At 41.7% G+C, this 13,293-nt stretch overlaps 1 protein-coding gene across 3 annotated transcripts in view; it reads right to left on the bottom strand.

The window, feature by feature from the left end:
• pum1 (pumilio RNA-binding family member 1) overlaps nucleotides 1-13,293 on the bottom strand; it is a 68,366-nt gene that overhangs the window by 7,731 nt on the left and 47,342 nt on the right. For all 3 annotated transcript variants that reach the window (XM_036145079.1, XM_036145077.1, XM_036145078.1), the window contains exons 15-19: nucleotides 7,347-7,589; nucleotides 5,088-5,358; nucleotides 2,156-2,285; nucleotides 1,214-1,348; nucleotides 491-628 (exon numbers count right to left, since the gene is read on the bottom strand). In XM_036145079.1, the coding sequence (XP_036000972.1) occupies nucleotides 491-628; nucleotides 1,214-1,348; nucleotides 2,156-2,285; nucleotides 5,088-5,358; nucleotides 7,347-7,589 (917 nt within the window). The remainder of the gene's footprint in view (nucleotides 1-490; nucleotides 629-1,213; nucleotides 1,349-2,155; nucleotides 2,286-5,087; nucleotides 5,359-7,346; nucleotides 7,590-13,293) is intronic.

Raw genomic sequence — 13,293 nt, forward strand, 5'->3', positions numbered from 1 at the left:
TGATCCGGCCGCAACAGTTTTTATTGGTTCTGCTATCGGGACAGAACCAATAATGGTTACATTGAGCCGTTTGGTAAATTAAAAAAATTATAATTGTGTCAACTATTTTACTGTTTGGTAAGGATTACAAAAATAAAATCCTATTTATGACCTGGTAACAATTTTAAGACCTAAGAAAGACTGATTTAAGACATTTTAATGCCAATTAAGGCCTTAGTTTTATATTACAGAATTCAATGCCTTTTAAGACTTTTTAAGGATCTGCGGGAACCCTGTGATAGGAGGAAGATTTCTAGCGCTGACACTGTTGCATAATTAATTAATTAATCAACTTTCCTTCAGCACTTTCTGCTAAACCAACTGTTGGTGCTGCTTTTGATGGAGACAATATGCCACAGCGACTGCGTGTGTGTGTGTGTGTGTGGACGTCAGCCAGACGTCAGCGATCGAATGCGTAGCGACTTGCAGGCGGAGCGCAGCGGGGACCCACCTGTCCCTTAAAGGCTTCGATGATGAAGTGCAGCGCGTGAGGCTGGACGCATTCGATGCACTTCTGCACCACGTGGTTCCCGTTCTGGTCCTTCACGCACTTCAGCACATGGCCGTCCAGCTCACGCACCATGTCGCTCTGCAGGAGGGAGGAGGAGAAGAGAGGGAGGAGAGGGAGGGAGGGACGTCTAATTGTTAGTCATCAAATATTTCCTGGAGGCATTTTGCAAACTCTCAGTGTGGCTCAGTGCCCAACAAATAACCCCGGACCTTTAACAGACGCCCCACTGGGAAATCTATTGGCGTCCATTAAGGAAAGATTGATAGTCGTTTCTTCCCCCCTCCTCACACACACACTTCTCTAAAAACACAAGATTTGAGCAAACATATATCCTGCCTGGATCCATCGTCCTACCTGCAGCGCCACATTTGCATACAAACAGAGGCGTGATGTGTGTGTGTGTGTGTGTGTGTGTGTGAGAGGAGCCTGCTGTTACACCAGGCAGGACCAACCCAGACCCCATACTGAAGATGAAACATGCTTTCAAGGCAAGAGGCACACCTTCTTCATCGCATAAACAGAGCGTGATCTACGAGGGACCCTCGCCCCCTTTATCGCCAAGCAGGGGGATGATAAATACTCTTTGAAACTGGCGCACCAGGAAATTAATGGCTACAAAACAAAAAGACGGGGTTACACGAGTGCAACGCGGTCCGTACTTACGATGACCTGCTGATCCGAGGGGATGAACTCCAGGGCTTTCTGGATGACCCTGCAGCCGTACATCTGCAGCGCCAGAGACAGAACGTGTCCGCGGATCCTTTCGGCCAGAGCCAGCTTCTGATCCAGGCTGCCGAACTGAAACAGAGCAAACCTGTGACTTCTCTGGGAGCGTGACAGCGGAGGACACACCCGGCACGCTCAAGGAGGAGGAAGACGCTAGGGCTGCACAATTAATCGCATTTTCAATTTAATCGCGATTTTAAAAAAAACGCAATTTCCAAATCGCAGAGTCTGCAATTTTTGGCTATGTAACAATTAGGGAATTAGACACGTCCATTAGGTGTTGGTAAAATGTTTAAAGTGGGTTTGCCTTCACGTGGAAGGGAAGACAGTTGCAGCAGTGAGATAATCTAATTTTATTACTTGTTTTAGAGTTTATATAATCATACATAGCATTAAGTTCTGGTCAATCAGTTTATTACATAGACTTGCTTGTTGGTTGGACTTTATTTTCAACAAGGTTTGATGTCCAAATCAATTAAAAGCTGTTCTCTTGAATAATATTCTGATTAATAGAAACATTAAAAGTTCTTGTTTTAAATAGTCCCTGTTTACAAACATCTTTATTTAGACGCCATTTTTGTTGCTTGTGGTTAATGCAGAGAAATGTCAAAATTGCAATTTTGGTTGAAATATATTGTAGGCAGAACGCAATCATTTCTGCTCTGAGTTTAGATGCTGCGGGTCTTTTAGCACCTGATCTGCACAGCGAGGAAACAAATTGATTTGTTGTTTGTATATGTTTAAAAAGACATGATAAATTAAACTGAAAAAATAAATAAATAAAATCGCATTAAATCGCAGTATTAAGAAAAAAATAAATAAAAAAATCGCAATTAGATTATTTTCCAAAATCGTTCAGCCCTAGAAGACGCTGCACACCTCAAAGAACTTCTGGATGACGTAGTTCCCGAACACGTCCACCATGAGCTGGTAGGCGGCCTGCAGGATCTCGCTGAAGACCAGCTGGCGCTCCGCCGAACTGGCTCGCTCCAACTTTAACTGGATGAACCTTTAAAAAGTAAAAAAAAACAAACAAAAAAAAGGAAGGAATGAACACAGATGTACTCGTCTTCATCAATATTTAAATCTCCATTTGCTTTGGGAAAAAACGGAAAAAGACAGATGTCTGAAAAGCCGCTCGGGCGCGTCGAGAGGATTTACAAAAAGTTTGCTTGGCGGCGAAAACAAATAAATGAGCAGAGCAATAAAGTGAGACAGAAACGGCTCCTATATCTTTAACCTGAGGGAACAGGCAGACAATATGAGATGAATTTCAGAGTGGAGCGCGCATAAAGAGGGAGATAAAGGGACTGAGCAGCAGCCTGTGAGGTGAAATGATGGATGCCAGGCAAGGAGGAGGAGAAAAAAAAAAAAAAAAAAAGAGAGTAATGTTGAAGGGAATGAAGAGGGAAAATGTCTGGAATGTGAAGGCTGGACGCTTTAGTTTATAAATAGTTCATTTCAGTGGAAAGCTCTGCATCTGAGGTGTCACCGCGTAAAACAGACCCTGAAGCAAGGAGAGTTTGAAGTAAAACAACCGCATCACGGGACAAGGCAGAGGCGGTAATTTGTTTTTCTTTTTTAGAAAAAGGCTTTAGTTATAGAAGCTAGAGCATCTAAAAAAACAGCACTAAGCTCCACCGTGTTTATTTCACCGCAGCTTTACGACGGCACACACTGGACAGACATGAAATATGTACAACATCTCGTAATCCTGTCTGTGTGAGGCACAGAAATAAAACAGGAACTGTGATCGGGGACTCGGTGAAACCCAGTTTTGTTTTTTCACTTTCTCCTAAAAAAAAAAAAAAAAAAAAAAAACACACGAAAAGGTGCATTTTTCATGTGTGACAGGAAGCTTTTCAGCTGTCAGGGTACTTTTCTGAGTCCTTAACCCATTCATGGTCTGTCCAGCAGGGTAGAAACTAGCTACTCAGTCCAAACAGTAGTTCAGAGTAGGGCTGGGCGATATGGATTAAAAAATAAATCTCAGATTTTATCATACCAAATCCGATTAATCGATTTTTTTCCTCCTTTTTGTTTCATAAAAAGAAATTAAAGAAATTATTTTAAAACCTTGCTTTTATGTCAAGCATTTCGTCAGGGAGTTGACCTGAATTCAGAGTGCAACTAAAAACAAGCTGTGAAACAAAATGGCAGCCGTGCCATTATAAACAATGAAAATATAACAAAACATTTGCTGCTATACACATTGACATAAGAACAGGCTTCACTGCACTTGTGAACATCAAACTTAATAAAAAAAAAGTAAATAAGTAAATGAAGTACCTCGTATTATGGTAAAAAAAAGTTTCTACCTTAACAATATTTTGACAATATATTTGCCTAAACATATATTCAGCATCACTTGCTGTTCTCTTCATGGAAACCCAATGAGTGTATTGGTAAAATAAAAATCCAGATTTTCCAAAAATGAAATCTTAAAGAGTTGTAAATTCGAATTAATCGATTAAATCGATTTATCGCCCAGCCCTAGTTCAGGGTTTCTTTATTGTTCTGACAAAAGTAAACAAATTGGTTTTATACCAGATTACAGCCCTCAGAGCTAATTTATCAGACATATAAAACCATCTTATACTTAGAATGACACGGAAAAATGTTACTGCACATTTTTCCAGGTGCAGCTGTAAAATGATACATTATACATCAAAGTTTTTGTAAATAAAAACTGTAAATATGGATAATAATGACAGAATCGATGCTTTGAATGACAAAAGTATATTAGGATTAATGTAAATTCTGCTTTCATGATCAAAAACGTTGGGTTTGTGATCATGAAACAGAATTATTACTATTATTTTACAACGGGACCGGGTTGTATATTAATCAGAGCTCCGGTTCATTTCTCCTTCACCAAAAACGAGCGACTTTGCAGAAGCTGGAACGAACAGGCTGGAAAAGAGCCATCGGTAATGATTTTACAGCTGAAAATCTGTTTTTGTTATCACGTAATTCATTATAAATACATTAGCGGTTCAGTAATTGCTGATTATTTAGACTGACTGCTGTGATAAAGCTTTCCACTGCAACAGCAGCTGCAGGCCTGCTGTGTGCCTCTCCACCAGCTTGTTAATATAAACTTTGGCCTGAAGAGCATCTAGGAGCAGCAGAAATGCTCAGACTCAGATCTGGACTTCTAACTAGGCGTTTTCACACACATGGGTTTTGTTTTAAGCCCTTCGATTGTAGTTCTGGTTCCTAAAGAGACCCTTTGTTCCCTCATGTGACAGGATGTCGTAAAATCAGCTGAATTCATCTAAGAAGGACCTTTTTCTGTCGTGTTTTCTGTTTTATTGCTCTGATTTTTCCGTGCTCTGTTAGACTCTGGAGATGCCTCTCCCACAGCCAGGGAGCGGGACGTCTCCTCAGCCGACTGCTGCAGGAGCAGCCGCGTTAAAGCCGTTGCTCCTCACAGACCATACATCAGTGTTTGGTTGTGCTGCACCTCTTGGTTTGGTTAGTCTCCTGCGGGGAGTTAAGCCACTGATGCAGGCTTTGGCTATAGGAGGAGCGAGCTTCTTAGTAACAGCAGGTGTAATTCACAAACGGCACGGTTCGGCACCAACACCCCGGGAGAGATTAACAGCTCCAGGGAAGAATCTAAAAACAGACCTGAGTTCAAGAGAAAGAACGACTAAATGCTGATTTATACATAGAACCATCCTCCAACACCTAACTAGGGATTCAGCGACTGGAATAAACATGTATACAGTGATTACAATCAGTAGTTTTCGTTATTGTGATTTGATGTGAAACCCTTACTGAGTGAGGTCTTGAAATGTGTAGGTACCTGCTGCCGTGCTGGTCCTGGCTGAACTCCATGATGTGGCCGGCGATGTCCCGCAGCTGCAGGTTGGGGTAGCGGTTGTTCCTGAAGTCCTCCAGCAGGCGGCTCCTGCCCGAAGGCATCACGTCCGACATGCCGTAGCGTAGCCGCGATGACGGGAACAGCTGGCTGCTGGGCGAGAAGAGGGAGGAGCCAGAGCTCGCCGCGCTGCGGTACTTGGCCTCGGCTCCCGGTGCCGCCGAGATGAAGCGGCCGCTGCCGTTGGTCAGGCCCCCTGCAGGTGAGACGCGGTACGGCACGTCAAATCCCAAGACAAGCAAAACCTTCCCCCCAAAACTTCCAGGGACATCAGACAAGCACTACACCAGAAAAATGCATCTTTGATGCAATAAACTTTCAACTTCATGAGCTCTGAATGGCGTAAAATTCAATTCTTTCATCTAGGGGTGGGCGATATGAAGAAAATCTAATATCACGATATCTTTGGGCTATATCGCGATACACGATATATATCACGATATGTTCAAATAACCTTGAATAACAAATGTTTTTAGCCAAATAGTGGCTAAAGTGGCATTGGCATATCTCATATTAACATGTCAATTTTTTTTTGTTTGAAAGATTTATTGCAAAATAAAAATTAATTTAAAATGTTTTAGCCAATTTTAACCACAGCTGCACATAGAAGCTTTTCACAAATTTACAATATTGTCACATTAAAGCTCTTTCGTGATCAACACTAGACCTTAAAAAACAGAACATCCCAGCGGCCAAAAGGAACACCAAGGAAAAATCTGACACAAAATAAACCTGAATTAAAGGTGCTCTTAGGACATATAAATCTGCATAATAAAAATGTGACAATCCCAAAAACAAAAGCTTGTATTGTGACTATAAAATCAACTGACCAGTCGCAGCTACATATTCAGAGTATCTCAAAAATATTTCCGTAGCTCTTTAGGTGCTGGGAAATTTTAAACAAACGTTTTTTTCTGTCATATGGGATTTAGCAAAAGAACACACCAGTTTCAACAGTTTTACGGCTGGTTTAATTCAAGTTTCCTTCAGTGTTTGGGGGGGGTGTCGACACACGGAGTTTACAAGAGTTGCACTGGATGACTTTTTAGGTGGAACAAATTTGTGATACTGCTACCTTTTGTGGCAACGGTGTTACGGCATGTTTTGTAAATTACCGCATTTGACATCCTTCTTGTGAAATCCAAACCACTGCCTGAAACGCTGTCGCCATAGTTCTTGCCGTCTTGTCAACGTAAGTAATCGCACAGCTTCGTTGTTGTGTGTGCGCCAGAGCGCTTTCTGGCTTGGAGGCGGAACGAATGATGCGTTCACAGAATGTGGGAGAAATTAAACTCTCAGTGAATTAAATACAGCGGCTCAATCTTGCCGTGAAAATTTGCACGCGATGGTCGCGATAATGTCATTTTCAATATCGCGGCAATAAAAAAAACTTGATACATCGCATATATTCGATATATCGCCCACCCCTACTTTTATCTAAATATACTGCTGTAGAAGCTTTTAGATCAGAAAAGTTTCACCAAGCCATGATTACAGGGGAAGAAGATCTTCATAGAACGAGGATTTCCACCTTTCCCCGTGTGCTTCACAACCAAGGCTATCAAAACAAAATAAAACCTCTTCCTGATCTCTTACACACCCTTTCTGATTTGTGGCCTTGGGCCAGTTCCTCTGCAGATTAGCTGTACTTTCCCTCCGAGGGAGCGGCTGTACAGACAGGTTTATGTCGCTACGTTAAGATCGTGTAAACATAACTACGTTTACGCGCAAACAGTCGTCATCATGCTGGACGGTGAGTCACATCCAAAACATCTGCCTGTTAACATCCCTCACAGCATGAGCTTTAACGCTGCTAAATGGCTGCAACACGCCAACGTCAGACACTAGAAAAATACCCAGGTTGGCTCATCAATCAGAGGCGATAATTAAACCATAATGAGGCTGTCGCTTTCGCTGGCATTTTCCCAGAACGTGGACGACTGAATTACGTTTTAATTTGTCAGACGTCAATCAGGGAGAACACAGGAGACCAAATCAAGCCTCGGCGGTGAATAATCCCTCCTAACGGCACGGAAGAAAAACATTTTTATCAGCCGGTCTGGAAAAAAGCTTTTAAATGAACAACGGGTCGCTTAAAGAGTTCATGAATTTCATTGTCAAAACGTTTTTAAAATGCTCAGCAGGTAAACAGATAATTATAAAAATGAAAATCAAGACACTTACCAAGGTTGAGGTTGGACGAGGAGCTGTGATTGGACAGCGAGGGCGGGGGTGTGAGGGAGTGGGATGGCCCCTGGTTGGGGAGGGGCATGCCCACGGGGCCAGGAGAGGGGCTGAAGCCCAAGGTGCCGTTGTAGAAGCCTCCGTGGCCGATGGGGGTGAGGCTGGAGGGGTTGCGCTTGTACAGCTCGCTGTTTCCTGTCAGGGAGTCCCGCCTGGAGCCGCTGCCACCACTAGAGTTGGCCACTAGAGGGAGACAAAGATATCACAATCAGAAGGGGGGGAACTTCAATTCATCACGTTCTTCGCTTTTCCTTTCATTAATACACAGCACATGAAAAACAAAAACACAAAATAAACATATCTGGGTAACAAACACAGAGGAGGCAGTGGTTTATCCGCTCCTGCCATAAAAGTTTGCCCACAATTTCTGAATAAAACATTACAACCACACACTTTAAAGTGTTTTATGGAGATTTTTTTTTGATAGAGGAACAAAGTGAAAAAAGTGAAATTAAACAGTTCAAAAATTTTCATTCAAATATAATAATCTTTAAAAAGGGAATTCTCATTTTTATTGGGCTGAACAATTAATTGCATTTTCAATATAAAAAAAACCCGCAATTTCCAAATCGCAGAGGTCTGCAATTTTTGGCTACGTAACAATTAGTGAATCAAACACATCCTTTAGTGTCTTTAAAGTGGGTTTGCCTCCACATGGAAGGGAAGACAGTTGCAGCAGTGAGATAATCTAATTTTATTACTTGTTTTAGAGTTTGTATAATCATACGAAGCATTAAGTACAGGTCAATCAGTTTAATACATAGACTTGCTTGTTGGTTGGACTTTGCACTTTATGTTCAACAAGGATTGATGTCCAATTAAATTAAAAGCTGTTCTCTTGAATAATATTCTTATCAATAGAAACATTAAAAGTTCATATTTAAAATAATCATTATTTAGAGAACATTTTTGTTGCTTGTGGTTAACGCGGAGAAAAGTAAAAATTGCAATTTTGGTTGAAATATATCGTAGGCAGAACGCAATCATTTCTGCTCTGAGTTTAGATGCTGCGGGTCTTTTAGCGACTAATCCACACGGCGAGGAAACAAATTGATTTGTTGTTTGTATATATTTTAAAACACATGATAAATTAAACTGGATTATTTTTTTGCAATATTAAGAAAAGAAAAAAAAAATCGCAATTAAAACCGCAAGCGGTGATGAGCGGCCCTCGCAGCAAAGCGCCGCTCCGGCCTTGGCCACCGCTGGGATTTGCGCACCGCCGGCCGCCCGCCACCGCAGATGCTGTCACGCATTTTGCCCGCCCGTCCACTGGGCGATTTACACGAACGTGTTCGGCAGCGCTCCCCCACGACTCACAAAAAATCTGGTGCAGATTCACCACAACGGACCGGTATAGCGCCCGCTTCACAGCAGACGCCGCACCAATCCGCCTGTCGATCTCCCGCTCCATCTTCCCCTCATTCGTGAACAAGACCCCAAGATACTTGAACTTCTCCACTAGAAGCTGGCCCTTGGGACTTTCCTTTTTTAAAAAGCTTATAGTTAGAGTGGCTCATGTTACCCTGAGCTACCTCTATAGTTATGCTGCTATAGGTTTAGGCTACTGCAGGACATCAGGGTCTATTGTTCTTCAATTTTGAATGACTGTTGTAATTTCAGCTTTTAACTTTTTGATTTTTCTTTTTTCTTCATAGTAGGCACACCTGGTCTGGCGTTCTGTTAGCTGTGGCTTCATCCAGGGAAGACAGATCAACCGCTACTACCATCTAATGTAGAACTTCTGTGCTTTTTTTGTCTCTCTTGTTGTGTCTCTGCTCTGTCTTCTGTAACCCCCAGTCTGTCGAGGCAGATGACCGTTCATACTGAGCCCGGTTCTGCTGGAGGTTTTTCCTTCCCGTTAATGGGGAGTTTTTTTTCCTGCTGTCGCTTCATGCTTGCTCAGTAGGTAGGATTGCTGCAAAGCCATGGACAATGCAGACGACTCTCCCTGTGGCTCTACGCTTCTTCAAGAGAGAATGCTACTTGTCAAGACTTTGATGCAATGAACTGGTTCCCTTATATAGGAATTTTTGTGTATAATCTGACCCAATCTGTATAATCTGATTGATTTTGACGTTGTAAAGTGCCTTGAGATGACATATTTCATGAATTGTCGCTATATAAATAACATTGAATTGCATCATCTCTTCAGACCAAATAAACTATCACATTTTTTGAGACAGTTATCTCATTTTAAAGATATAATCATCTAACAGTATTACTCTTAGCAAGTTAAAGCTCCATAATAATTTTAGACCAGGTTTTAGTTCCACTCTTTTATTATGCACATCTAGGCTACCTATAAATATAAAGTATGGTATGCCAAAAAACATTTTCAACAAAAGGCAATTTTAGTAATGGCCTTGCGATTTTATATCTAAGTATTAAAAATGATAATATTTCACCAATTTTCACAGCAATATGGAAATAACAACTATCCAACATTTTAAGATTTTGTAAAAACTTTTTTTCCTTTTTACCTACCTTTTGAAATTAATACTTGTTTCTACTTCTCCAAAATTAAACTTCAAGAAAACTATTGTGCTGTCCTGGGGCCATATGCAGCTAGACAGCTAGGACAAAAGTTCCCCACAAAAGCTTCCTTTTCTTGCATTCTCTGAATAACCTTTGTTCCCAAATCTGGCTTTAAACATTCTTTTTGTAAAAAGACGAATATTTTTCCAAGGCAGAAGCGTGTAGAACAAATTCAACTTCAACATTAGCAGTTTCCCTAGCTTCATCGCTGAAAAGCAGCTTTTAACCGGAGCAAAATACGTCAAAGATCTTTTTTTAAGGTGAGAGCACTCACTATCTCACGTAATTCACATAGAGATCTAACAAAGTTGTGATGTCTCACTCTGATTAAATATGAACCCAAAACTTTTCTAACTGTTTTTGCCTTGGATTTCCTCTGACTAAGAATTATTATCTTATTTATGTAATGTATTCACGACATGAATTGCCTGTAAAAGCCATGGACAATAAAACATGACACTTCCTGTTGTCAGGGGGCGTGGCCTAAGTGATGTCATCATTTGACCATTGGATATTGTAGAAGACCCGATGATGATCAATCACAGAAAGTTTGGTGCCTCTGTGTGTTTTTGTGTAGGAGATATAGCAGTTTTTCCTGTTGTCAGGGGGCGTGGCCTAAGTGATGTCATCATTTGACCATTGGATATTGTAGAAGACCCGATGATGATCAATCACAGAAAGTTTGGTGCCTCTGTGTGTTTCTGTGTAGGAGATATAGCAGTTTTTCCTGTTGTCAGGGGGCGTGGCCTAAGTGATGTCATCATTTGTCCATTGGATATTGTAGAAGACCCGATGATGATCAATCACAGAAAGTTTGGTGCCTCTGTGTGTTTCTGTGTAGGAGATATAACAGTTTTTCCTGTTGTCAGGGGGCGTGGCCTAAGTGATGTCATCATTTGACTATTGGATATTGTAGAAGACCCGATGATGATCAATCACAGAAAGTTTGGTGCCTCTGTGTGTTTCTGTGTAGGAGATAAAACAGTTTTTCCTGTTGTCAGGGGGCGTGGCCTAAGTGATGTCATCATTTGACCATTGGATACTGTAGAAGACCCGATGATGATCAATCACAGAAAGTTTGGTGCCTCTGTGTGTTTCTGTGTAGGAGATATAGCAGTTTTTCCTGTTGTCAGGGGGCGTGGCCTAAGTGATGTCATCATTTGACTATTGGATATTGTAGAAGACCCGATGATGATCAATCACAGAAAGTTTGGTGCCTCTGTGTGTTTCTGTGTAGGAGATATAACAGTTTTTCCTATTGTCAGGGGGCGTGGCCTAAGTGATGTCATCATTTGACCATTGGATATTGTAGAAGACCCGATGATGATCAATCACAGAAAGTTTGGTGCCTCTGTGTGTTTCTGTGTAGGAGATATAACAGTTTTCTGTTTTGTGGCGAGTAGGTGAACTTTGACCCCTGCTAACGCCCCTTCAACATGCTCAAAAACTCACCGTTTTGATAACTTTTAATTGGCCATGCCTTATGATCAGACTGACCGAGTTTCAAGCCGCTCGCTCGAAATCCCTAGGACGAGTTCGATCAAATACCAATGCTGTAAACGTCAAAAATGAGGTAAAATTACGACCTTCAATCTAAAATGGCCGACTTCCTGTGATATTTGCACTATGACGTTTATTGTAAATTCTGAGCGTCTTGCTTAGATCTACAACTGTACAAAATTTCATTAATCTACGATGAAGTAAGTGAATAGCAAAGGGTCCTTTGAAAATTTCTAGGTGGCGCCGTTGAGGCATTTTTCTTTAGATTTTTGTGACGACCTTAAAATACAAAATTTTTAAACAGTCACCATGCATCTGCAAAGTTTGGTGAGTTTTTGAATATGATAAAGCCCCCAAAAAGGCCCCTCTTTAGGGGGGCAGAATAAAAATAATAATAACAAGCGGCATCGAGCGGCCCTCGCAGCCAAGCGCCGCTCCGGCCTTGGCCACCGCTGGGATTTGCGCACCGCCGGCCGCCCGCCAGGATCTCGTTCATGTTGATTAGCTCAGAAGGGTAACATAGCGACTGCTAACAATAAAACATGACACTTCCTGTTGTCAGGGGGCGTGGTCTAAGTGATGTCATCATTTGACAATTGGATATTGTAGAAGACCCGATGATGATCAATCAGAAAGTTTGGTGCCTCTGTGTCTTTCTGTGTAGGAGATATAGCAGTTTTTCCTGTTGTCAGGGGGCGTGGCCTAAGTGATGTCATCATTTGACCATTGGATATTGTAGAAGACCCGATGATGATCAATCACAGAAAGTTTGGTGCCTCTGTGTGTTTCTGTGTAGGAGATATAACAGTTTTTCCTGTTGTCAGGGGGCGTGGCCTAAGTGATGTCATCATTTGACCATTGGATATTGTAGAAGACCTGATGATGATCAATCACAGAAAGTTTGGTGCCTTTGTGTGTTTCTGTGTAGGAGATATGGTAGTTTTTCCTGTTGTCAGGGGGCGTGGCCTAAGTGATGTCATCATTTGACCATTGGATATTGTAGAAGACCTGATGATGATCAATCACAGAAAGTTTGGTGCCTTTGTGTGTTTCTGTGTAGGAGATATGGCAGTTTTTCCTGTTGTCAGGGGGCGTGGCCTAAGTGATGTCATCATTTGACCATTGGATATTGTAGAAGACCTGATGATGATCAATCACAGAAAGTTTGGTGCCTTTGTGTGTTTCTGTGTAGGAGATATGGCAGTTTTTCCTGTTGTCAGGGGGCGTGGCCTAAGTGATGTCATCATTTGACCATTGGATATTGTAGAAGACCCGATGATGATCAATCACAGAAAGTTTGGTGCCTTTGTGTGTTTCTGTGTAGGAGATATGGCAGTTTTTCCTGTTGTCAGGGGGCGTGGCCTAAGTGATGTCATCATTTGACCATTGGATATTGTAGAAGACCCGATGATGATCAATCACAGAAAGTTTGGTGCCTCTGTGTGTTTCTGTGTAGGAGATATAACAGTTTTTCCTGTTGTCAGGGGGCGTGGCCTAAGTGATGTCATCATTTGACCATTGGATATTGTAGAAGACGCGATGATGATCAATCACAGAAAGTTTGGTGCCTCTGTGTGTTTCTGTGTAGGAGATATAATAGTTTTATGTTTTGTGGCGAGTAGGTGAACTTTGACCCCTGCTAACGCCCCTTCAACATGCTCAAAAACTCACCGTTTTGATAACTTTTAATTGGCCATGCCTTATGATCAGACTGACCGAGTTTCAAGCCGCTCGCTCGAAATCCCTAGGAGGAGTTCGATCAAATACCAATGCTGTAAACGTCAAAAATGAGGTCAAATTACGACTTTCAATCTAAAATGGCCGACTTCCTGTGATATTTGCACTATGA

This window comes from Fundulus heteroclitus, chromosome 13 (genome assembly GCF_011125445.2).
Source record: "Fundulus heteroclitus isolate FHET01 chromosome 13, MU-UCD_Fhet_4.1, whole genome shotgun sequence".
Lineage (NCBI taxonomy): Eukaryota > Metazoa > Chordata > Actinopteri > Cyprinodontiformes > Fundulidae > Fundulus > Fundulus heteroclitus.